General features: G+C 55.0%; 1 protein-coding gene across 3 annotated transcripts; it reads right to left on the bottom strand.

Moving 5' to 3' along the window:
• Window positions 1–14311: 14311 nt before the first annotated feature.
• On the bottom strand, window positions 14312–22887 carry LOC135975790 (protein diaphanous homolog 1-like). Of its 3 annotated transcripts, XR_010592838.1 has the most exons (7): window positions 22367–22887; window positions 22054–22148; window positions 21756–21908; window positions 16668–20834; window positions 16065–16514; window positions 15517–15660; window positions 14312–14968 (listed from the first exon to the last, which is right to left on the bottom strand). XR_010592838.1 is itself a non-coding variant. In XM_065568263.1 (4 exons), exons 1-4 carry the CDS (start codon window positions 22479–22481, stop codon window positions 20346–20348), a joined length of 852 nt encoding a protein of 283 aa, XP_065424335.1. In that variant the 5' UTR covers window positions 22482–22887; the 3' UTR covers window positions 16559–20345. The 3 variants fall into 3 exon arrangements, 1 of the variants encoding a protein (XP_065424335.1); XR_010592837.1 differs by having other exon boundaries at window positions 15517–16514; XM_065568263.1 differs by lacking the exons at window positions 14312–14968; window positions 15517–15660; window positions 16065–16514 and having other exon boundaries at window positions 16559–20834.
• Window positions 22888–24691: the final 1804 nt, after the last annotated feature.

The raw sequence follows: 24691 nt of genomic DNA on the forward strand, positions 1-24691 counted from the left end.
TTTCCGCCCCCGCAGCCCCCCCCTTGGCTCCTCCGGCCGTGCTGCCCCCCCCCCTTTGCGTGCAGGAGGTCAGGGCAGGCCAAGCTTCAGAGCGGAGCGTGGGCCCCGCCCGCTGGCGCCATGGAAACCCCTGACTAAGGCGCCACTTTTGGAAAATGTGCTGAGGGGAAGTGGCTGCTTCCCCTGCACCCCCCCTAGCTACGCTACTGGTGGGGATCACTGCCGGGGCACTATTTCAGCCCCACAGTTTTGGGTGGACCTCCCACCGTGGGAGCTGCAGAGCCCTCCCCCGCGACACACAAACACACACACCCTGGTGTTGGGAGGGGAACTGGGGAAAGGACAAAAGAAGCAAGAGAAGAAAAGAAAGGAGGGAGGGCTGGAGGAAAAGATGAAACAAAACGGACAAACCCCAATGTCCCCAGTGATTCTAAGGGACAAAATCCCGGGTGCGGAATAAAATTCTGCCTCCTCAAGCTCGTGTTTTCCATGCTTAGAATTCAACTCTCACCCGATGGATCAGACTGAACAGGTTTCACACCTGGAGGAGGCTCTTACCTTCTACACAGGGACGTCTGCTTTCTAGTACAATCACGAAAAGGGAAGGAGAAAACTCGACAGAGGTTCCTCCTGCCGCTCACGTACGTGAACCCGAATGTTCTCTCAGTCCTCAAAGAGAGACCTCGAGACAGAGACGTGCTGAAGCAAAGCCCCAGGGGTCTCTGAGCTTTCCCGGGCCACTCGCCTCTGTCCTGCCTGGCTGATGTCAGCATCTCTCTGTGAGGTCACCACCTTTGACCAATAGTCTGAGGTCCTGCAAAAGGCCTTTGTGATGTCACTGCCACGCCCCTCCCTTGCGGTGCTAATGTCCTGCCCCTGGCCAGGCACTTGGGAGCTTTGAGCTACTCCCTGTGGATCACCCCACTCAAGGCGTGTTCATTTTAGGAAGCAAGCCGACTAGACAGTAAAACCTCAGACGCTGCTCCCAATGCTACACTCCGTTTTTCAGAAATTAGTAGACTTGATGGCCAGAAGAGACCATTAGAGCATCTAATCTGACCCCCAGCATGTCACAGGCCTCCTGTATGACACAATAGCTATTTTGGGGGCAAACACATTCCAGAAAGGCATCTAGTCTTCATTCAATGACAGCAAGAGAGGGCGAATCCACCACTTTCCTTGGTAGCTTGTTCCTGTGGTGAATCATTCTCGCTGTTGAATATTTGTGCTTTATTTGTAATATGAATTTGTCTCTTTTCACCTTCCAGCCACTGGGTCTTGTTCTGCCTTTCTCTGCTCGATTAAAGAGCCCTTTAATACCCAATCTTTTCTCTCCATTAAGGCACTTCAACACTTCAATGAAGTCACCTTTCAATCTTCTTTTCATAAGCTAAACAGGTTGAGCTCTTTCAATCGCTCACTAGAAGGCATTTTTCTCCAGCCCTCAGAACATTTGGTGGCTCTTTGCTGCCCCAGCTCCAATTTCACAACATCTTTTTCAAAGGAGGACACCAAAACTGGATGCAGTATTCCAATATCGGTCTCACTGATGCCGTGTCACCTCCTGTGACGCTATTGACATAATCTGTAACTGTATAGATCACCGTTGTGACCACTGTTATATATTTGCAGCCAATATTGTATAAAGGTTGTCATGGAAGGGGTCTATGGAGAGGTTCTGATTGGCTGATTATAATTATGCTATTTGTATATGTGTATCAGTTTTGTAGTTGACGTTCTGAATATTGGCTCTATACTGTCTGTATTTCAAGCTTGTGCTATGCTTCCGGGGAACACCCCAGACAAGTTGGTGTTAGTTCTGCCTAGCCTGCTTGATGGCCCACTAAGGACCATGAGCTATACAATTGACCCATTGAGAGAAGGTGGATACACCTTGTGACTCAGCAAGGCATGCAGGGACCTGCCTATGGACAGAACTCTAAGGTTTTTCTATGCCACATGCTGGATAGAGTGTTCTTGGGACAAAGAAAGCAAAGACCACACGGCAAGAGACTATAAAAGGCTGATGCCTCGTCTCCATCTTGTCTTCAATCCTGCTTCATAGCTCTGGAGGGACTTTGCTATAAAAGGAAGCTCTATACAAAGGACTGAATGACCCATCCCAGCTGTGGATGTACTCCAGAGACTTGATTTGAACCTGCAGTTTATTCTATCACTGCTACAAGCCTGAACCAAGAACTTTGCCATTACTGTATGCAGGGCTGGCTTTAGGAAGTGAGGGGCCCAATTTGAACATTTTAGGCGGGGCCCCGACAGGGATGATTAAAAAAAAACACGTATCCCCCCCGTTCATTTCTTCCATGTATTATTTACTTTCCATAACTATATAAATAAAATTAAAATTATATATTACATACATTGCTAGCCGGAGGCAGGGCAGGGGCAGGGCAGGGGCTGACTGGAGGTAGGGTCTGCCTGGAGGCAGGGCAAGGCGTGTGGGGCTGGCTGCGGGCAGGGGGTGTGGGGCTGGCTGGATACAGGGGCTGGCTGCGGGCAGGGCAGGGGGTGCAGCAGGGGCTGGCTGCAGGCAGGGGCTGGCTGGGGCAGGGGGTGCAGCAGGGGCTTGCTGTGGGCCGGGGGTGCGGGTCTGGTTGGAGACAGGGGCTGGCTGCAGGCAGGGCAGGGGGTGCAGCAGGGGCTGGCTGCAGGCAGGGAGTGCGGGGCTGGCTGCAGGCAGGGGCTGGCTGGAGACAGGGGCTGGTGGGGGTAGGGGGTGCGGGTCTGGCTGGAGACAGGGGCTGGCTGCAGGCAGGGTAGGGAGTGCGGGGCTGGTGCGGGCAGGGGGTGCAGCAGGGGCTGGCTGCAGGCAGGGGGTGCGGGTCTGGCTGGAGACAGGGGCTGGCTGCAGGCAGGGTAGGGGGTGCGGGGCTGGTGCGGGCAGGGGGTGCAGCAGGGGCTGGCTGCAGGCAGGGGGTGCAGCAGGGGCTGGCTGTGGGCAGGGGGTGCGGGTCTGGCTGGAGACAGGGGCTGGCTGCAGGCAGGGTAGGGGGTGCGGGGCTGGTGCGGGCAGGGGGTGCAGCAGGGGCTGGCTGCAGGCAGGGGGTGCAGCAGGGGCTGGCTGCAGGCAGGGAGTGCGGGGCTGGCTGCAGGCAGGGGCTGGCTGGAGACAGGGGCTGGTCGGGGTAGGGGGTGCGGGTCTGGCTGGAGACAGGGGCTGGCTGCAGGCAGGGTAGGGAGTGCGGGGCTGGTGCGGGCAGGGGGTGCAGCAGGGGCTGGCTGCGGGCAGGGGGTGCAGCAGGGGCTGGCTGTGGGCAGGGGGTGCGGGTCTGGCTGGAGACAGGGGCTGGCTGCAGGCAGGGTAGGGGGTGCGGGGCTGGTGCGGGCAGGGGGTGCAGCAGGGGCTGGCTGCAGGTAGGGGCTGGCTGGAGACGGGCTGGTGGGGGCAGGGGGTGCGGGGCTGGAGGCAGGGCAGGGGGTGCAGCAGGGTCTGGCTGCAGGCAGGGCAGGGGCCCCCCTGCTTCTACCACCTTGGCCCTTTAAATAGCTGCCGGAGCCCTGGGGAAGCTGTGGGGCTCTCGTGGCTATTTAGAGGACCGAGGCAGCAGAGGTAGCTGGAGCCCCGGCACTTTAAATAGCCCCCGGAGCCCCCTGCTACCCCAGGGCTCTGGTCCAAGCACTAGACTCCTCCCCATAAGCACCATAGCTCCCCCTTCTCCTCCACTGGTACATAAAACTACAAGTCCCAGAATCCCTTGCTTCTGCCATCCCACCTCCTGAAGGGGCAGCCAATGGGCCGGAGCCATTTGCTGATTGGCAGGTGCGCGGGCCAGTGGGGGCGAACCCATGCCCTGCGCGTGGTGGCAGTAGGAGATAGCGGCGCCGGGCTGGGAGCGGGCTCTGCGGCTAGTGCTGGGCGCGCTGGGGCTGGCGCTCTCCGTGTACGCGCTGCACGTGGAGAGCTCGCGGGAGCGGGACCCCGGGTACCGGGCCATGTGCGACCTGAGCCCCTCCGTCAGCTGCTCCAAGGTCTTCACCTCCAGGTGAGCGGGGGGGACCGGCCCCATTGCTACCCCTCGCCCCATGGCATGACTCCCCCTCCCCCCATTGCAACCCCTGACACCATGACATGACTCCCCCTTGCTCCTCTGCAACCCCCCGCCCCATGGCATGACTCCCCTTTGCCAAGCACCCTTCAGAGCTTCCTGTGATAAACTGCAAACTTTGGACAATAGCGGGGTGCTAGGAAGGGTCACCCCCTTCTGTTGCCCCAGAGTAGCCTGGGTCAGAGCCCAGTGGGAGGCCCTGGGCTCCCCCACCATCTGCTGCGCCCTTCCCCCCAAAAGGGACGAAACCCTGACCACTAGGCCACATCCCCATGAGCGAAGGCCATCACGAGGCATCCATCTTCGAAAGTTTGCAGAGGATGCGGGAGCAGAAAGGGGAGAGAGGATGAGGGTGGCTCTTGGGAAGAGGGAGAGAGGGAGCCTTATGGGAATCTGTTTACCGCCATCAACCCAAAGATCAGATCATTGATGCCTAGAATCTTCCCTGACATGTTGTAATTGATTACTTTGCATTTATCAACATTGAATTTCATCTGCCTTTTTGTTGCCCAGTCACTCAGTTTGGTGAGATCCCTTTGTCACACTTTGCACTCTCTTTTGGACTTAACTAACTTGAGTTGGTTTGTATCAGCTGCAAATGTTGCCACCCCACTGTTTACCCCTTTTTCCAGATCACTTAGGAGTATGTTGAACAGAACTGGTCCCAGTACAGAGCCCCGGGGGACACCACTATTTACCTCTCTCCATTCTGAAAACTGACCACTTAGTCAGACCCTTTCTTTCTTGCCTTTGAACCAGTTACATATCCCAGAGAGGACCTTCCATCTTATCCCATTTTGCTTCAGAGCCAAGGGAGAGACCTTCTCAAATGTTTTCTGAAAATCTAAATACACTATATCCACGGGATCACCTTTATCTACATGCTTGTTGACTCCCTCAAAGAATTCTAGTAAATTCGTGAGGCATGATTTCCCTTTACAAAAACCATGTTCACTCTTCCCCAACAAATTATGTTTATCTATGTGTCTAATAATTGTGCTCTTTATAATTTCACCCAATTTGCCTGGTACTGAAGTTAGCCTTAGTTGGATACTGGTCCTTACTGAATAGTCAAGTCATGATCACTGGCCCCAGAGCAACCACGGACATCCAGTCCAGTGATCAGTTCATCTTTATCCAACACAAGGAGGCCCACAATAGAGTCACTCCTAGTTGGGCACAAAACTTTGCATTAGAAAAGTATCTATAATTTTTTAAAATGGCCAAGGACGATTTACTCCTGGCTACGTGAGACCGCCCCTGTCTGTCTCCCAGTAGGAAGTCCCCCGGGCTAACCTAATTTCTTCCCACAAGTCATAGACAGGTGCAAAAGGAGAAACATTTCCTGCTCTCTGGTTTGGATTCAGTGAATGGTGCCAGCCCCCCACTGGTTCATCTGCTGGGCTGTGTCAGTAGCAGCTTGATCCCTGTCCATTCGAGGTCCGGAGTTCTCCATAACCAAGAACGTAAAGCAGGTAATGATGTGTCTAATGCAGGGGCTCTCAAACTTCATTGCACTCCGACCCCCTTCCGACAACAAAAATTACTACACGACCCCAGGAGGGGGGACCGAAGCCTGAGCCCTCCCGACCCTGGGTGTGGGGGGAAAGCCAAAGCCCAAATCCCCCCACCCTGCGTGGGGAGGCCAAAATCGAAGCCCAAGGGCTTCAGCCCCAGACAAGGGGCTTGCAACCCGAGCTTGACTGCCTACGGCTGAGGCCCTCAGGCTTTGGCTTCCCCCTCAGTCAGGGGGGCTCGGACTTCAGCTTTGGCCCCAGACCCCAGCAAGTCTAAGCCAGCCCTGGTGACCCCATTACAATGGGGTTGTAACTCACTTTGGGGTCCTAACCCACAGTTTGAGAACCACCTCCCTGCCCACCACTTTTTGTACCCTCTCTCCCCTACCTCAGTGGGCTGTAACCAGCGACATACCCATCGTCCCCCCGGGTTTCCCCATTTCCACTCCCCAGGGAGAATTTCCATCTCCTCTTCCTTATTGCCCAGATTCCGCTGCCAAGAGCGGTGTTGCTTCCCTTCACAAGTGATATCCTTCAGGGCACATACACCACAGCACAGCATTCCCCTGCGTCCACACTGGTGTTCCTGGCTTACAGATAACCCATCCTGCAGTGAGAGACTCCATCTCCCGTGTCCCTTTCTTCCCTCCATTGCACGGTGCTGGGGGAGAAGGAGAACATGTCCCGAGGGCTGAGGCCCCATGGGATTGCTGGCGTTGCAGCATGCTCTCCAGGAACCCTCAAGTCTCTGCAGCATCAGAACAGCAGAGCCTGGTGTGACGTTATTGACATAAACTGGGACCGTATAGATCATTGTTGCAACCAAGGTCCTGTAGTGGCACCCAAATCTTGTATAAAGGGGGTCAAATAGGGTGTCTAAGACAAGGATATGGTTTACTGGTTATGATTATGCTGTCTATATGTGTGTATCAGTTTTGTAGTTGAAGTTATGAATATTGGTTCTATACTGTCTGTATGGCGAATATTGGCTCTATACTGTCTGTATGGCAAACTTATGCTATGCTTCTGGGTGACATCCCAGACAAGCTGAGATTAGCTCTGCCTAGCCTGCTTGATGGCCCATTAAGGACCATCAGCTATACAATGGACCCATTGAGAGAAGGCAGATAAGCCTTGTAACGCAGCAAAGTATGCAGGGACTGGCCCATGGGACTCCAGACTCCATTTTGCTGTAATTTTCCACAGTAAGAACAAAGAGGTTCTTACACCTGGAAAAGACTATATAAGGCTGATGCCTCATCTCCAACTGGTCTTCAATCCTGCTTCATACCTCTGGAGGAACTTTGCTACAAGCTGAAGCTTTGAACAAAGGACTGAGGACCCATCCCAGCTGGGGATGTTCCAGAGACTTGATTTGAACCTGCAGTTTATTCCATCGCTGCTGCAAGCCTGAACCAAGAACTGTGCCATTACTGTATGTAATTGATTCCATTTAACCAATCCTAACTCTCATCTCTATCTTTTTCCTTTTACGAATAAACCTTTAGATTTTAGATTCTAAAGGATTGGCAGCAGCGTGATTTGTGGGTAATACCTGATTTGTATATTGACCTGGGTCTGGGGCTTGGTCCTTTGGGATCAGGAGAACCTTTTTTCTTTTACTGGGGTATTGGTTTTCATAACCATTTGTCCCCATAACGAGTGGCACTGGTGGGAGTACTGGGAAACTGGAGTGTCTAAGGAGATTGCTTGTGAGACTTGCGGTTAGCCAGTGGGGTGAGACCGAAGGCCTCCTAGTCTGGCTGGTTTGGTTTGCCTTAGAGGTGGAAAAAACCCCAGCCTTGGGCTGTAACTGCCCTATTTGAGCAATTTGTCCTGAGTTGGCACTCTCAGTTGGGTTCCGCCATTACCACATTGTCACAGTGGTGTAGTCGTGCTTGGATCCACAGAACCAGGTCAATTAAGCTTTGGGTCAGAACCCCACGCTATCCAAATTTGAATTTTGGGATTGAGAGTTTTGTTGGTTAAAGAGCTGCTGCAATGGCTGAGCAAAGAGCATATGAGGGACTTGGCAAAAAAGCCCTGGAAAATTTGTGTTCAGAAAAGAGGATAAGCTTTAGAAAGAAAGCTACAAAGGAAGAACTGAGAAATCTGTTAATAGCCAGTGATCAGGGGGCAAGAGCACAGCCCTTACCTGAGGCTGCAGAAGATGCAGAAAACATTAGGATGCAAAGGGTGACAAGTAAACTGCAATTTGAGCATGAACAGAAGCTAGCAGATCTTCGATTGCTGGAGAAGCAAAAAATAGCAGAATTAGAGAAGGAGGCTGCTGAGAGAGAGAAAGAAGCCGATCAAAGAAAGAAGGAGGCTGATGAGAGAGGAGAGAGAGCTCGTAAGGGGCGTCTAGAGCTGCTCGTTGCTGAACAGGAGACGGCCAGACTTCAGCTCCAAGTAATGGAAGAGCGGAGAAAGTCATCCCCACCTGGTACTCCACTCCCCCCCCCGCCATGAGAAAAACTGGAAAAGGATGTGTCCCATTTACAACGATACTGAGGATATAGAGGAGTTTTTGTCTACCTTTGAACGCCTCTGCAATCTGTACCAGATCCCCGAGGGCCAGCGAATGCCTGTCCTGCTGACCAGACTGACTGGAAAAGCCAGGGAGGTATTCAATGACTTGGGGGAACAAGAAGCCTTAGATTATGAGCGGTTTAAGGATTCTGTGTTAAGGCGGTTCAAGGTTACTCCTGAATCTTACAGAGTTAAGTTTAGAGAGTTTAAAATGTCTAAGGATTGTACTTTTGTAGAATGTGCTCATAAGCTGATGGGTTTTGTTAAAAAGTGGGTTGTGGGAGCCAAGGCGCATGGGAGTTTTGAAAAACTGCTGGATTTAATAACTTTGGAACAGTTCTTAGACATTGTGCCTGACAATGTGAGAGCAGCTGTGTGTGACAGGGACCCTGAGTCAGTCCTACGGGCAGCAGAGATTGCGGATGCCCATACCCAAAACAGGGCTCGAGAAGGGTGTAAAACCCCGGGGAAAAGTAATCACCATTCTCCCCAGTTCAAGAGGAGGGAAGGATTTAAAAATAAACCTGACTCTTCTAAAGGAGTTCAAGGGGGCCTGGAGGGTAGGAACTCACATCCCAGGACGGAACAGGTTACATGCTATCACTGTGGTATCCTGGGCCACATGAGACCAGACTGCCCGACACTGAAGGGCAGCCCAAAACCAGCAACCCCAAATGCCACGGCAAATGCTAACCCTGTTGTTGTAAACTCACAGGCAAGCCACACAGAGCCCAGCATTGGTGCCCTGTGTGCAAATGCTGTTTCTGTGGTCTCTGAAGAATTTGACCTTAAAACTCACATTAAAGCTAAATATGGGGGAAATAACGCAGAGTTTATTAGCAGTGCAGAAGTGAATGGAGTAAGGTGTATGGCATGGAGGGACACCGCAGCAGATATTACTCTGGTTAAAGCAAGTCTTGTCAGGAAGGAAGATTATTTGCCAGGTGAAGATGTAACTGTTGTAGCCTTATCTAAGTATTTTGTCAGGGTGCCTTTGGCTAAAATCCACCTGAAATGGAAGGGTTTGGAGGGCACCATGGTTGTGGGAGTAAAAGACATAATCCCTAAGGATATTATGATTGGAAATGATATTAAAGCTATGGTCAGTCAAGTTAATACAAACCAAGCACAAGAGAGGATTGATCCTAAGGTTGTGCCTATGGAGGGTTTCTCCAAAAGTTTGTCCTTGGAGAGTAGCTGTTTGGCTGTGAATGAAGTTTCTGAATATCTATCTAATGTCTCAGAAGTAAATCTGGAATTAGATCAAGCGAAGGGAGAGGAGAACAAGGAGATTTTGGATGAGTCTAGGCAGTCTTGTGAACTGATGGCTCTATCTAGTCAGCAGTTTGGGAAGGCAAGGAGAGTGGAAGATGAGTGTCCCTATACCTTATCTGTTTCCTGGGCGAAGAATAGCGACAGTGAAGGAAATGTGCCTGTGTCTGTCAGGGGTATTGACTTGCCTATGGAGGAAGCTACCCCAGTCTCCAAGCAGTTGTCTGTGAACAGCCCGGTTTGCTGGGACAAGGGAAATGAAATCCCAAACTATATGTCTAGTAAAGGAAAATGCATCTCCAACTCTTTTTTGTCTGTGGAGCAGACAGAAGGTGCCTTTCGGCCTGTGATGGTTGAGAGTAATTTAGTTGTCTCAGAGTTGGTTCTGGATTCAACTAAAGCCCAGGAAGGGAATGGTCCTAAGTTTGCATCTGCTGGGGAGAATGGCACCGTAACTAGGTTGCATCCAGTTAGTGTCTTAGCAAAATCCCAGAGACCAGAAAATTCTGGTGCTTGTATTTTGCCTGTTGCTCATGTGTGGTTGGAGAAGGGTGTAACAACTCTGTCTGATCAGGGTGATACCCTAGCCAGGGCACAAGGAGAGCAGAAAGGTAATTTGGTTGTGGTACCTACGGACAGTTTAACAACTTGTAGCAAAAAGGAAAAAATTCCTAAGCTTGTGTGTGGCAAAGAGAAGGGAAGTATTTCTAACCTTTTATCTAGGAAGTCTATGGGTTTGCCTGAAAGGGGATTGTGTAGAGATCTGCCTGATGGGCCAAAGGTGATCCTGAATGCAAGTAAAACCCAGACAGAGTCTGTTGTTGCTCAGGAAAGTGTTCCTTTAGAGCAAGCCCTAGGTGAAGAGGGTAAGGGCAGAATTTCTGTGAGGGGCGATTTGCTGCTTAGAAAAGCTCCTGGAGAAAGGAATCCTCATGGTACTCGGTGCAAGCAGTTCCCTGCAACTGAAGGGTGTGAGAGTGATTTAATCAAGGAAGTTTCAGTTCCTAGCCCCCAGAAATTGTCTGTTGTGAATGGATTCACTGACTTTCCTTTTAAAAGATCCAGTGTGGGTAGCTTTGAGAAGGTCTCAGAGGAAGTAAAAGTTGTTAAGGAATTGAGGCAGCCCTATAACCAAGTGGCTGTGTGGGGCCAACTTGTTGGGGAGACAATGGTGTTGGAACAGGAATGTCTCCTTTCTGATTCTTTAAACGAGCAGTTTGTGCTTCAGGGTTTGAGGACAGATTTGGTTACTGATGTGTCAGAGCAGAGCAGTTTTATGGCTGAATGCTTGAGGATGCGGGGGAGAGCAAGCAAACTCTCACCCGCAGACTCTTTGGATTTGTGTGGTATCTCTTTAAGGCAGAGTCCAGCCTTGGAAATTATAGCAGTTAAGGATATGAAAACTGGTGGACTGGCTCTGGTCTGGGGTAGTGCAAATTACTTGCCTGGCTGGGAAAGGGAGGACTTGCTAATAGCTGTTAGCACAGAGGGCCCACCCCATCAGCCAGTGAATTCTGTTAAGCAAGAGAAATCAGGGTTTGATTCGGCAGGACAAGGAGGACAGAGAACACTGAATTTTGCAAAGGGAAGCCACAGGTTAACCCTAAAATGCCCAAACTCCAATGGTATTGGGCCAAAGGGGTGGCATGACAACCATGATTGCAGATGGACACTTGCAATGAACTTGTTGTTATTGCTAAATTTTGTAATGAATGTGTTGCTATTGCCACAAACTGTAAAAATGTACAATGTGTCTAATCTTTTGGAGAATCCCTTGAACATGTTAAAAGGAGTACATGAGAACACACGTTATGTTAAAAGGCCTTGTTACACTGGGGTTTCACTGGTAATGCCTATAAACAATATGGGAACTTTTCACAGGGGAAAAGACATTCCAGACCTAATGTGCTGTATGAAGAGGAAGACTGAGGCACACTACCATATTGCTTTCATGGCTAAATGCTAAGATTCCTGTACTATGAAGAACATTAATATCTGCATTTATTCAATGTTAATTGGGTTCCAAACATTTGCCCGAGCTGGTATGGATAAAGTAGCTGTTTTCTTTAGCTCTTGGCAAGATCACATGAGACATACAGGAACCATGCTGCCAGAGCAGATCCAATCCACTATTGTTCTGACTAAGTTTTACCTTGAGGTTGTAAAGAGGTTCAATCATGTGGTTGAACATGATTTTGATAAACCATTTCTGTTATACACTGGTATGGCTTCTAACCCAATACTAGCTGTAGTGAGACAGAACCCAGGATGGGGAGCTCTTGGGATGCAGTCAGTGATGTTTGTGTCATCCCTTCCTGCATCAATTTTGCGTTGGGGGTGTGACGTTATTGACATAAACTGGGACCGTATAGATCATTGTTGCAACCAAGGTCCTGTAGTGGCACCCAAATCTTGTATAAAGGGGGTCAAATAGGGTGTCTAGGACAAGGTTATGGTTTACTGGTTATGATTATGCTGTCTATATGTGTGTATCAGTTTTGTAGTTGAAGTTATGAATATTGGCTCTATACTGTCTGTATGGCAAACTTATGCTATGCTTCTGGGTGACATCCCAGACAAGCTGAGATTAGCTCTGCCTAGCCTGCTTGATGGCCCATTAAGGACCATCAGCTATACAATGGACCCATTGAGAGAAGGCAGATAAGCCTTGTAACGCAGCAAAGTATGCAGGGACTGGCCCATGGGACTCCAGACTCCATTTTGCTGTAATTTTCCACAGTAAGAACAAAGAGGTTCTTACACCTGGAAAAGACTATATAAGGCTGATGCCTCATCTCCATCTGGTCTTCAATCCTGCTTCATACCTCTGGAGGAACTTTGCTACAAGCTGAAGCTTTGAACAAAGGACTGAGGACCCATCCCAGCTGGGGATGTTCCAGAGACTTGATTTGAACCTGCAGTTTATTCCATCGCTGCTGCAAGCCTGAACCAAGAACTGTGCCATTACTGTATGTAATTGATTCCATTTAACCAATTCTAACTCTCATCTCTATCTTTTTCCTTTTACAAATAAACCTTTAGATTTTAGATTCTAAAGGATTGGCAGCAGCGTGATTTGTGGGTAATACCTGATTTGTATATTGACCTGGGTCTGGGGCTTGGTCCTTTGGGATCAGGAGAACCTTTTTTCTTTTACTGGGGTATTGGTTTTCATAACCATTTGTCCCCATAACGAGTGGCACTGGTGGGAGTACTGGGAAGTCTAAGGAGATTGCTTGTGAGACTTGCGGTTAGCCAGTGGGGTGAGACCGAAGGCCTCCTAGTCTGGCTGGTTTGGTTTGCCTTAGAGGTGGAAAAAACCCCAGCCTTGGGCTGTAACTGCCCTATTTGAGCAATTTGTCCTGAGTTGGCACTCTCAGTTGGGTTCCGCTAGAACCACATTGTCACACCTGGATTGGAGCAAGGGAAAGGCCTGTTTTCCACAGAATCCTTCCCTCAGGCCTGGAGCATTTAGAGCAGAAATCCCTGGGGGAGTTAATGTTGCTCTAAAATGAGCTGCCAAGGGGGGTGCAGCTTCTTGACAACACCACACAAAGGGATCTGTTTGTTGAGCTGCATAAAGCCCTGCACTGATTCTCGGAGAGGATTCCCCCGAGCAGTTGGGGGAGGCAGGACCTTATTCCTTACCTCCCGTGACAGGGCCGTGGGAGAGCTTGTAGGAAGCCAGAGGCAGCTTTCTAGAGGGTTAATTCAGAAAGTCCCTGTGGAACCTAGGGGCCGCGGCCTACGGCAGGAAGGAGCCAGGTGGTGGTTGGAGAGACTCTAGGAGGAATGCTATGGGATGGCGCTCTGATCTCCTCTTCACTCTGCTTCTTCCCACCCCCACCTTTGGGGTAAGTGCATCACCTTCTCCTTAGTGCCTGTGGGCTGGAAAGCAGAGATGGCAGGAGAGAGGTTGCCCATTCAGCCCACGCACAGGGGGATCCATTGCAGCTCACGTCCTCCTGCTTGTCCCAGCCCAGAGCAATGCCTGTCACCGAGCCTGGACTCTGTGACTGCATTAGTCGCCAACAGGGGAGTGTGGCAGGCGAGGACACAACATGTCTACAAAACTTTTTCTGGACTGCTGAGGTGGGGGGAGAGGCCAGAATCCATCTGGTGCTTTAGGACTCTGAGGACGCTCTGGGATCGGGAGCGAAGTCTCTGGAGCCTCGGGAGGTGCAGGTCTGGAGACATGTGGCGCCTACCTAGTCCAGCGTAACCTGCCATGTTCCCTCACAAGAGCCATGGTAACAGGCAACACTGCCTCTCTCTTTCCTTGGCCACATGGATCGTGTCCTTTTTCTGGTGGCTAGTCCAGAAAAGGAGGACAAGAGTTCACTACTGCTACCCCATGAGGGAGTTGCTGGGTTGAGATCAGCTGGTAGAAGGAGGCAATAGCCCCAGAATCTGGGATTTCAAGCCCCTAGAGCGACCACTTACCTTTATTGACCCTCCCCCCCACCCCCATACACAGCTATTTGAAAGTTTAGCCTGATAGTAAAGAGACCCCTTTTCAACCCTTCAGCACACAAGAGAGAGCCGGCAGCATTTGTCATTAACTATTTATTTCTCCTCTCCTGACTCCCAAACTGCTTCTCCTCCCTACTGCCGCCAGCCACCTTCGAGTTCTCCCTCTTCTCGCCCCGGCTCTGCTCACTTGAGTGCAGCAGCTCAGCGGATGGTCCAGCTTTACTCCTTCACTTCCACTCTTCTTCCCTTCTTTGGGGGGCTGCATTCGCCATTGAGCAGGCGGATGGAAATCCCTGAGTGCTCGGCCTAGGCCAGGGGTCTCCAACACGCGGCCTGCGGGGCTATTTCTCTAGGTAAGCGGCTCCAGGCCACAGCCCAATGCCATCCTGCACCCCAACCCCCTGCCCTGAGCCCCCTGCCTGCACCCCAACCCTCTGCCACACCTCCCACTCCCTCCTGCACCCCACATCCCAACCCTCTGCCCTGAGCCCCCTGCCTGCACCTCAACCCCCTGCTGCACGCCAACTCCCTGCCCTCAGCCTCCTCCTGCATCCCACATCCTGCCTGCACCCCAACCTCCTGCCCTGAGCCCCGTCTGAACCCCAACCTTCTACCACACCCCACATTCCCTCCTGCACCCCCTGCTGCAGCCCTCACCCCTACTGCACCCCACACCCCAACCCCCTGCCCAGAGCCCCCTACTGCACCCTGCACCCCCTGCCTCACCCCTCCAACTCCCTGCCCTGAGCCCCCTGCACCTCAACTCCCGCCCTGAGCCCCTGCCACACCCCTCCTGCCCCCTCTGGGGGCAGGCCCTCGGGCAGCGAGGGGGGAGGGGTGTCAGTGATGCGGCCCTCGGGCCAATGAACTAGTCCTCATGCAGCCCTCGTGGTCATTGGAGTTTGAGACCCCTGGGCTAGGCTCACAGGCCCAGCAGCTAAAGCCAAGCCCCACTGAGAGCAGGGGGAGATTAGCCTGGAGTGTCAGGAGTTGAGGCTTGGCCCATGGGGACCCAGGCACTGCGGCTGCTGCCACCTTCATGGTGAATCCTCCAAAGCCTCGCCAAAGGGCTCTTCCACATTCTGCAAACCGGCCTCACGGGCTGACCGTCTAGGAGAACAGAAACCCTTTGTTAGAGCCGGAGAGGCTCTTGCCACGGCTCCCTGAGGGTCACAGTCAAACACCTGCGAGTCTCTAGGAGGCTCTCAAGCAGTTCCCTGCTCAGGCACTTGGCACCCACTAGCCATGGTCTCTGACAGCGGCATTGCCAAGGGGAGCTCAGCAGATGGTCCCTTCTATGGCTTCCTGAGTGGGAGGGAGGTTGGTCTTGTCATTTAAGGCCTAGTGTCAGAGTCAGGGCTCCTGGGTTCTCTGACTTTGGAAATGGGTGGAGTCTAGTGGTTGGAGCTGGACTGGTATCAGTCCCACGCTTCCTTCCTGCCTCTGTCAGGGACGTCATGTGTGACCTTGCAGCCAGTTGCTTTCTATCCCTATGCCCCAGCGAACAGGGATAATACTGACCCACCTCAGAGGGGCTGGCAGGGGTCACCAGCGTCATGACTCAAGTTGGAACGAGTTGTGCTATTCGTAGTGAAGGGCCCAGATTCAGTCCCCATGGATGCCCAGGGTGGCTGTATTGTGGCCATGGTTTGACTCACCTAGCATTACAGGTTGCTTAGCCCGGTCCTGGCCAGGCGTGGTGCATCTGCTCCTGGCCCTCTCATCACACACAAGAACATGGCCCACCAAGGACAATCCATCAGCTCCCATCTGGTGTTCAGCTCCAGGATGGATGGGGAGCCCTAGTCAGGCCATAGAAAGACAGGGGGGTGTTGTTTGGTGGAAACTGCTGGAGCTTCAGCCTCTGCTCCCACCTCCACCCCCACGCTAAGGGCTTCAAAAGGGGTGCCTGACCCCAGGTAAACAAAGTAGCCGAGCTGAGGCCAGGGTGGGACTGATCCTAAGAGAAGAGCAGATTTCTCCTCTGCTCTAGGGAGATTCCCCTAGGAAAAGCAGCTGGGGTGGAGCGATACAAGCACTACCCCTCAGCCCTTGAATAGCAGGCAACTGGGACTTTGGGAGCCAAGGGACTCGTGTATCTTCCTTGAGATCAGAAAGGGGCAATGGAGAAATTGTACCAAAGTCCATGTCACGGCTGGGTCAAGGGCAGCCAGACCTACTGGTCAGAGCCAGAGTCCACACTCACATGACAGGAGTGCAGAGTCAGCCGGGACAGGATACTGGAAGATCAGCAGCAAAAGACAAACGTGCGATCACCACCACAACTCAGATGCCAGGAAATCAAGCCAGGGGAGCGGCAGCAGAACCAGGCAGCACACGGTCCAGAACCGGGAGCAGGCCTGGTGTCCAGTCAGCTTCGTGTTCCTGCTGCTGTCTTACGCAGGGCCAGGGGGCCAGGGAGCTTTCCTGGGACTCCTCCAATAGGACCTCAGGAGGGGAGCCTCAAACTGGGGCTGAACTTCATGGGTCCGAGGTAAACAATTTTCAGCAGGCTTCCAGGTGGAGGGTTGGAGTGGCTGCTCCCATGAACCCTGCAGACCCGGGTTGGAGACCCCTGGGTCGTGACAGTGAGTGATCTCTCCCCACTCAAACCTCCTGCAGCAGGAAACAGTCTCCAGGATCCTGGACACCGCCTCTGAGAATAAAATGAGGATAGCATGATGAGAAATAGGGCTCTGTACCAGGGCTGGGATCCAGGGGCCGGGAAAGCTCCCAGCCAGGCTATGCATCGGGGATGCCATTTCTCCCCCAAGAGACCCACATGCCCCAAGCAGTAAATGGCTCTTACCTCCATGAGGGACTGGGGTCTTCCATCTAAGCCTCTTTGAGAGCCGGCATTGCTGGGACGAGGTGACCTGTCCCCACTGCTCCCTGACGTGGCTCAGCTACAGGAAGCGCCCGTCTGGGAGGCTGTGCCAGATCCCAGGGCCTGGAAGACAGCTGGAAGGAGGCTCCTATTCCGGTCACACCCAGAGACCCCATAGAAGGGCCAAGGGGAGAATAAAGGGCAGGAGATGAAGCTAGCCCTGAGCCTCTGTCCCACCCCCACCTCCTCAAAAGTGGAGCTTTCCGAGCTCCAGTGGGGCTGTGGCCCTGACACAAGGGCTTTTCTGCACCATATGGGGCAGGGAGAGCTGTGCCTGGGCGCAGCGGGAATGAGGGGGGGTAGACAGAGGGGAGTGAGTGCAAAGGAAAGAGCTCCTGCCCCATATGAAGGAATTTGGGGGGCAGAGGGAAGAACCCTGCTCCACAGAGTGGGGAGAGAGTTTCTGTGAGTGCCAGGGGGCTCCATTTCCCCTTCTCGCTCTCCCACTCAGAGGGAGGCCACTCCAGCTGGCCCAGTCTGGTCCTGACCAGAGTCTGCAGGGTAGCAGTGGGCCCACAATAGGGCTGGGCGGTTTTGACAGGGTTGGGACTCACCAGCATGGCGCCTCCCGCTGGTCGCTCTGGCAATTAGTTCAGTCCATGGGGAACGCCCTCTGCTGGCAGCGTCCCATCCGTCTCTTGTCCTCCGTTGGCATCTGGAGCCGCGTTGCTCACCACTTGACACTGCCCTGCAGGCCACTGCCCCTCCAGCAGTGCCCACTAGTCCATCCTCACCCCATTCCAAGGGCGGGGGTTAGCAACAGTCCTTGCACCTGCCTTGGTGGCCAACCGCAACCCCCAAAGTCTAGCCCCTTGTCTCAAGGGCCGGTTACAATTTGTCTCGGCCACCGGATGGCCAGATGCAGTACTGCCCAGCCCGAGATGCTGGTCTCCTGTTCTGGAGACAGACCTTCCCCCATGAAATTCTAGGGGAGACTACCTGCTGCTCTTCTGGGCAGCCATTATATAGGGCCTAGCCTAGCCCTGATTGGCTGGCTCTAATCTCGGCCCTGATTGGCTCTCAGTAGGCCCTTCCCTGATTGGCTGACGGCTTGCACAGCCATTCTGGCCTACTCTAGTTCCCTCTCACATGGGGGTGGGGCAGCCGTCCCCACCACAAACCCTCCCCCTTAAAAAATGCTCACGGGGGAGGGGAGGAAAGGGGTCCTTGTCACCCCAGCTTCCTTCGTAGTGGGGCCTGCAGGGCATCCCTTTCCTCTCGCAGGCCCTCCAGAGTCTGGAGCCAGCTGCTTCCCTCCTGTAGGGTCTGGGTTCCCACTGTAGAACGCCCTGGTCCTACGTGGGTTCCTACTTCTCTTTGGGTTCCCACATGGGCCCTCCTGGCTCCTATGTGGGTTCCCTCATTTCGGTGGGGCCTCTCTGCCCCAGCCCCTTTCTCTCTAGGGGCCTCCGTCTTCACCACCTCTTCTCTGTGGCTGGTCTCTGACTGAGCCCTTGTCTCGGACACTCCCCCTTTCTGCCTCAGGGGGCAGTGCCTCTTTAAATGTCCCACTTGGTGGCAGTGGAAGCACTTTCTGGGTCTTCCCCCTACACATCCCTACTCCTGCTTGTTTGGGCCCTAGCCCTTCCTTCTGGGCTGGCCCGGGCCTTGGGAGTCCTGTAGGGGCACTCTCTCTTCAGGTGCCCTGGCTCCCCACAGACCCAACAAGCTGGGGGCCCCCCTGTTACTCTCACAGGGGGTGCCTTTTCTGGGTGGGGCCTCTCTGCCCGCTCCCAGGAGGGACACTCCCTCCTTTAGTGTCCCTGTCACCTACAGGCGAAGCAGTTCAGCGTTCCTGGCCTCTCGCCCTCGGTGCCGGATCTCTTGTTTGGTCTGGGTGCCGACCTCCACAGCAGCCAGAACAACTCCCTCTGCTGTTCGGCAGGCCGAGCCACCCAGGCCCTCCAATAGAAGTCTCTTTTCTCCACCATTTTGGTCTCTCCATGTGGCACAATCTGCCTAGTCCGCTTGACAGTGTCCGTCTTCATGCCACTTCCCTCCAGCAGTGCCCCCTAATCCATCCTCATCTCCTTCCGGCGGGAAGAGGGGGAAGTAGGTTAGCAACAGTCCTTGCACCTGCCTCAGTGGTCAACCAAAACCCCCGAAGTCTAGCCCCTTGTCTCAAGGGCCGGTTGCAGTTTGACTCAGCCATCGCAGGGCCAGCTGCAGTACAAGAGAGAACGGGGGGACCCAGGCCCACCAACTACCCTGGGTCCCCACCCAGGGATCCTCTAGTGGCAGTCTCCCTGCTCTCCCCTTGTCCAACTGTCCCTGGGCCACTTCCCCTCCAGGCCCTCTGGGCCCTTTCTATCAGGGCCCGCAGTGTGGCAGGTCTTGGGCCGGAGCTGTAGTATGCTTCCTTGAGCCTGCCCAGCACTGCTCTTTCGGAGATGCTGGTCTCCTGCTCTGAGGACAGACCTTCTCCCATCAAGGTTTGGGGGATACTGCCTGCTGCTTGCCTGGGCAGCCTTTATATAGGGCCTAGCTTAGCCCGGATTGGCTGGCTCTAATCTTGGCCCTGATTGGCTCTCAGTTGGCCCTTCTCTAATTGGCTGCCAGCCTCTGCAGCCGCTCTGGCCTACTCTAGCGCCCTCTTGCATGGGGGTGGAGCAGCTGCCCCACCTCAGTGATCAGCTGTCGCAACCAGGCTGTGGCCTGGGCTGCGGGGCGGGCTCCAGGCACCAGCGGAGGAAGCACATGCCTGGGGCGGCATTCCGTCCATTCTTGGGGCAGCACAGGCCGGGCGACTTTTTTGTTTTTTTGCACTTCAGCAGTTCGGGCGGCGGCAGTCCGAGCGTTGTTGTTGGTTTTTTTTCTGCTTCGGCAGTTCGGGTGGCGGCAGTCCAAGTGGTTGGGGGTTTTTTTGGTTTTCTTTTTGCTCGCTTTGGCAGTCCGAGCGTTGTTGTATTTTTTTTTTTTTGCTTGGGGCAGCAAAAATGGTAGAGCCGGCGCTGCTGGGGTGAGGTCGCTTAAGTGGTCAGCCCCTCAACACACTGTATCGGGGGTGGCTCAGGCCTGGGCGGGGCCCAAGCACCCCACAAACAACCAGACTTCAAGGGCGGGCCCTGGCCTGGGTGGAACCCTGGCAGCCAGCAAACAGACAGACTTGACAGGGCTGGCTCTAGCCTGGGCGGGGCCCCGGTGGCCAGCCAACAAACAGTTCCTGTCCTGGGCTAGAGCCTCCTTGCACCGTGTAGGGGGTCAGCCACCCGGGGTGGGGTGGCAGGGGGACGCGGTCCCACCCTCCTCCCCCGCGTCCCAGCCCAAGGCGCTGGCAGGGGCAGGATTGGTTGCCCCTGCGTCGGCGGGGATCCAGCCGCAACACGCCGACTGAGCCGCGCCGGGCTCTGCAGCCAGCAGCTCCCGGGCTGCCCCTGGGCTACTTCCTGCCTCCCCGGGGTTTGGTACCCGCGGCCTCCAGGCCTCTTCCGGCTCCTTGGGGTAAACCGCAGCGGGTACTCCGGGCCAGTCCTCGTCCATGTCTGGGGTTAGGGTTAGGGGCCTCTGGAGAACAGGCCAAGTGTCCTCATCTGTTGCAGACTGTCCCCCAACTGTGGTGAAGGGCCGGCCTTTTATATTTCCGACCCCACGCCCCGGTCCTTATGGCGAGTGGGGCGGGGCGATATAGGCTCCGCCCTCCAAGGGGCGTGTAGGGGGGCCCTTGCTCTCCCGCTCGGAGGGAGGCCGCTCAGTTGCAACAGAGTCTACCAGAGGCCCCGGTGGCCAGCCAACAGGTGAGGGGGGTGGGGCGATATAGGCTCTGCCGTCCAAGGGGTGTGTAGAGGGGCCCTCGTTCTCCTGCTCGGAGGGAGGCCGCTCAGTTGAAACAGAGTCTACCAGAGGCCCCGGTGGCCAGCCAACAGGCAAGGGGGGTGGGGCGATATAGGCTCTGCCCTCCAAGGGGCGTGTAGAGGGGCCCTCGCTCTCCTGCTCGGAGGGAGGCCACTCAGTCTCACTACACTCCCCGTTTAGAGGGAGCAGGAGTTGCTGGTGGCCTTGGAGGCAAAATTCCTGCAGCGCCTCCGGCACTTGGCGCAAGTGCCGGATGATGTGAAGTTCGTTCATTATTTTGGCCGTGACGACCTCGTGCTGCAAGGGAACGAGGACCTGTCAGAGACTCAGATGCCCCCGTGGAATCAGGGGGAATTAAGGGCCCCTAGGACCAGCAGCAATTCCACCCAGCACCCGCGCACCTCTGAGGGATGGAGTCCCCCTCCTGACCCCCAGAATGGAGTCTTGTTTTCCTTTCAAGGGACCTCCAGTGCCAACAACCTCCTTGTAGGGGGAGCTCCTGCCACCTCCCACCCAGTGCCCCTGACAGCTGTTCCACCTCCAATCCACAGCTCAAGTTCTCTGACCCCTCTCCTCCACCCCCACCCAGGTTGGGCAGGGAGGGGGCTCTAGCGGGGCGGGGGGCGGAGGGATTCTGGCAGCAGTGAAGTGGGATGTGGGGAGCTTGAGACCTTTCCCCAAGTCATCCCAGCCACTGAGGCTGAAGCCGCAGGATGGCAGCCCTGGTGAATGGGGCAGATCAGCAGCCCCTGCTGAGTGAATCCTCCCGTTCTCTCTAGAGCGAGTCCAGCCCTGCCGGCAGCAGGACGAGCTTCCCCCGCCCATGTGCCTCAGACCTGCCCGGTCAGTCGCCATCACCCCTCAGTCCTTGGCCTCCCAGGCTGCCAGTGACGGGAACAACTCTGGGTGGTGGCGCGGGTGACAGGAGAGGCTCGCAGAGGGCACGTAGAGGACTCTGCTGCCCTTCCCAAGAACAGAAGTCCGTGCTGAGGCAATGCTTGTCATTCATTAGCCTTGCTAACGAGCTGGGCTGGAACTGCTCCGGGGACAACCTCCTCCCTCCTGCTCATGGAGGTGAATTCATCTCCCTTCCCAGGAGCACCTGCTCTCACTCTCATTCCCCACCAGTCGCCTTGCTGCCAGGCTGGCGAATGGCCAGAGGATGGGAATGAGGCCTGGGCCCCGCCCCAATCTCCTGAGTCTAATGCAGCTGCTCACCTTGCTCCCCATCAGCTGCTCGGTTTGCCCCAGGAGGGAGTAAGTAAGGAGCAGCCCAGCCTGGCTGACACGCAGCAGGGGGTCGTGCATGGCCAGCACTGCTGTCTGCAGGAAGAATCTTCTCTGCCCCTCCGAGAAGAATTTGGCAAAAACCTGAAACCAACCAGATGTGAGGCTTCAGCAGATTGCCCCGAACCAGGCTCCAAATCCTGGCCTAGAACGGCAACTCCGTCGCGTGGCTCCAGGAGGCAGCCACCTGCCTGCAGAGCTGTGCCATGCCCTGGCAGAGTGTCCTTACCTCCCCAACCCTGGCGGTGTTCTTGTAGCCGAGGAGCCGGCTGTCCTGGTGCCAGTCCCAGCACCAAAGGTCTTCGACCTCACGGATGGTCAGCTCTGGGAAAGAGAGAGACACATACACATTGGTCATTCTGGTTGCAGGGCTTGTGTCCTTCCAATCCCATTGGTGGCTGCACGGTGGGCAGAGCCCAAGAGAACTGCGGGGGTGGTGGAGAACACAGAAAGAGAGAGAGAGAGACTGATCCGCCAGCCGGGGTCACTCGGAGAGAAATTGGCTGGGGTCCCAGTCTCACTCGTCTAGCCGGGTTCCTTACCCCTCTGGCGCAGCAGGAGCTGGTAGAGCCGGTAAACCCCCTCCCTGGCCTGCCGGCTGATGTCCTCGTCTGGGTCACTGATGGACAGAGCCAGCTGGGCCACGTGGTGGCCCATCCTGGGGAATTCGGCTGAGTTCTAATGGAAGGGAGAGGGAGAAGGGACTCCATCAGCATTTTCCTGTCAGCTCCCAGTCCCTGCCTGGGCCAGGACTCTCCTTCCCCTCAGCCCCTCTGCAGGAGATGCTAGAGGATAGGAGTTAGAGCTGAATCCTTAGTTATCTCTGCCCGCAAGGGAGCCCGGAGGACAGAGATGTGGGCAGGGCCCTCCAGGAGGATTTGCTTCCCCAGCTGCTCCAGGATGACAAGAAGGCAAGAACCTGGAGACTGCTCCCCTTACAAGCGAGAGTCGCCACTTAACCAGGACAAGAAGAACTTGACTCAAGCCAGGCTCATTCTCTGCTCTGACTCTGCCTCCCCAAGAGGATCACTCCTAGCCCACAGCCCCTGCAGCAGCAGATCCTCCAGCCCGTTGGAGCCGGCCCTCCTACGCCTGGAGTCAGGAAGCTGGGCTCAGAGGCCACTTACGTCAAAGTCAGGGAGGGAGATGACGGACGTGAGCAGGGCCGCGCTGCTCCTGATGGCCCTGGCTCTCTCTCGTGGCACCCTGGACACGGTCCAGTAGTTAATGTGCTGTGGGGAAAGGAGGCAGCTCAGGATTGATCAGGGGGTGCATGTGTAGTGCTAATGCCCCCCCCCATCCCAAGGGGGCTGAGACATTGCATGCGGTGGGGGTGGAATATCTGATTCATTGACCGCAGAGCTTTAAAAGGGGATTCTTGCCCCCAGGACAATGCTTGTATCCTGCAGGTCACAACTTGTCATTGTCTCTCTAGATTGGGACAATGCTCGGTGTCGGGGCTGGTCCCATCCTCCCTGAACTGCTGATTCCTGAACAGCTCCCCAGGAAGGAGACAGACCCCTCCCCACTCCCTGGCTCTCAAGTCCTTGGCTGGGTGAAGGGATTGAGTGTGAGCACAATCCCCCCAGGAATCTCGGGGCCCGTCAGAGACAAGGGCTGATTCTCTGGGGCCCTCCTGTTTCTCTAGGAATGAGGCTGTGGCTCTTCTCTGAGGACCATCTTCTGGATCTCCCAGGAGGGGTTCAGACTCTCACTCCCCAAGCCAGCCGGGGGCCCTGTGGTTAGTGCTCGACACAACCAGGCAGAGCTCTGGCTTGAAGTCCCAGCTCCTTCCTCTGTCCTTCAAGGAGGAAGGGCCTGACCCTGCATTGCACTGACTGCCCTGACCAAGGACGGCCACTGGGGGCCCAGCTAGGAGGACAGACTGGAAAATGGATCTAAGAGTTAAGGTCAAATTGCCCCCACCCCCTCATCGGGCTCACCTCCAAGATGTAGTGGAGCTTGTCCGTGTCTGGGGTCTTTTCCAGCAGGTTCCCCAGCATGGCGTCCAGGAGGTCTGGTATGACCCTATGCAGATCCTGCAAAGCAAGGGAGAGCCATGGGTCAGAGTTAGGGAAACTGGGGCTACACCTGCCACAGGATGGGAAGAGGAGTCTCTGGGAAGCACTGGTGAGACCCCCAAACACATATCCTGGCCTCTCTCATTCACATCCCACTGCAGGCAATTAGCAAGGATTCGGGCAGGATAACAGCTGGCTGATCTACCTGGACTTGGTTGGTGTCCGTCTGCGTGCCCAGGGTGAACACGGCGTGCAGCGTGGCTCGGAGGAGGTGGGTCTCCAGCTCCGGCTCCAGGGCAGGTGTCATGGTGCTGGCAAGAGAGAGGAGCCGGTATTAGACTGTGCAGTGCGGGGGTGGGACTGGCACCAACACGGACGTGAAACTGCAGGGAAATAGGCAGAGGCTGGTGAGAATGGAAACTGAGGCACCGAGCCAGGGAATGATAAGGCCGAGGTTTCCCAGACCGACAGTGGCAGGGCAGGAATGGCGCCTGTTCCCTGGATCCTGCTGCCCCTCCTGTATCTGATCCTGGGAGTCAGCCTCTCCCCAAAGCCATTGCAATGTGACGAGTGAAAAGAACAGAGCAGCCAGGAGAGGGAGTGACCCTTCCTGCCACCTCTGCCAGAGGAGCCCCCCTTGGGAGGTGAGCTGGGAGTGGGAGGGGCAGTGACTCCCAGCCACGGGCCTGAGCAGCACCGGGGTTAGGGGAACCGGGCAGGAGGGTCTCGGTACCTGAGGTTGGCCACAGCAACGAGAGAGTTGGCCAGGACGGCGTCGGGTGGAGAGTTAGGAGGAAGCTCCTCAATGATCTCCTGTGAGACGCAAAGGAGACAAAGGAGCGTGTG

Source organism: Chrysemys picta, chromosome 15 (assembly GCF_011386835.1).
Source record: "Chrysemys picta bellii isolate R12L10 chromosome 15, ASM1138683v2, whole genome shotgun sequence".
NCBI lineage: Eukaryota > Metazoa > Chordata > Testudines > Emydidae > Chrysemys > Chrysemys picta.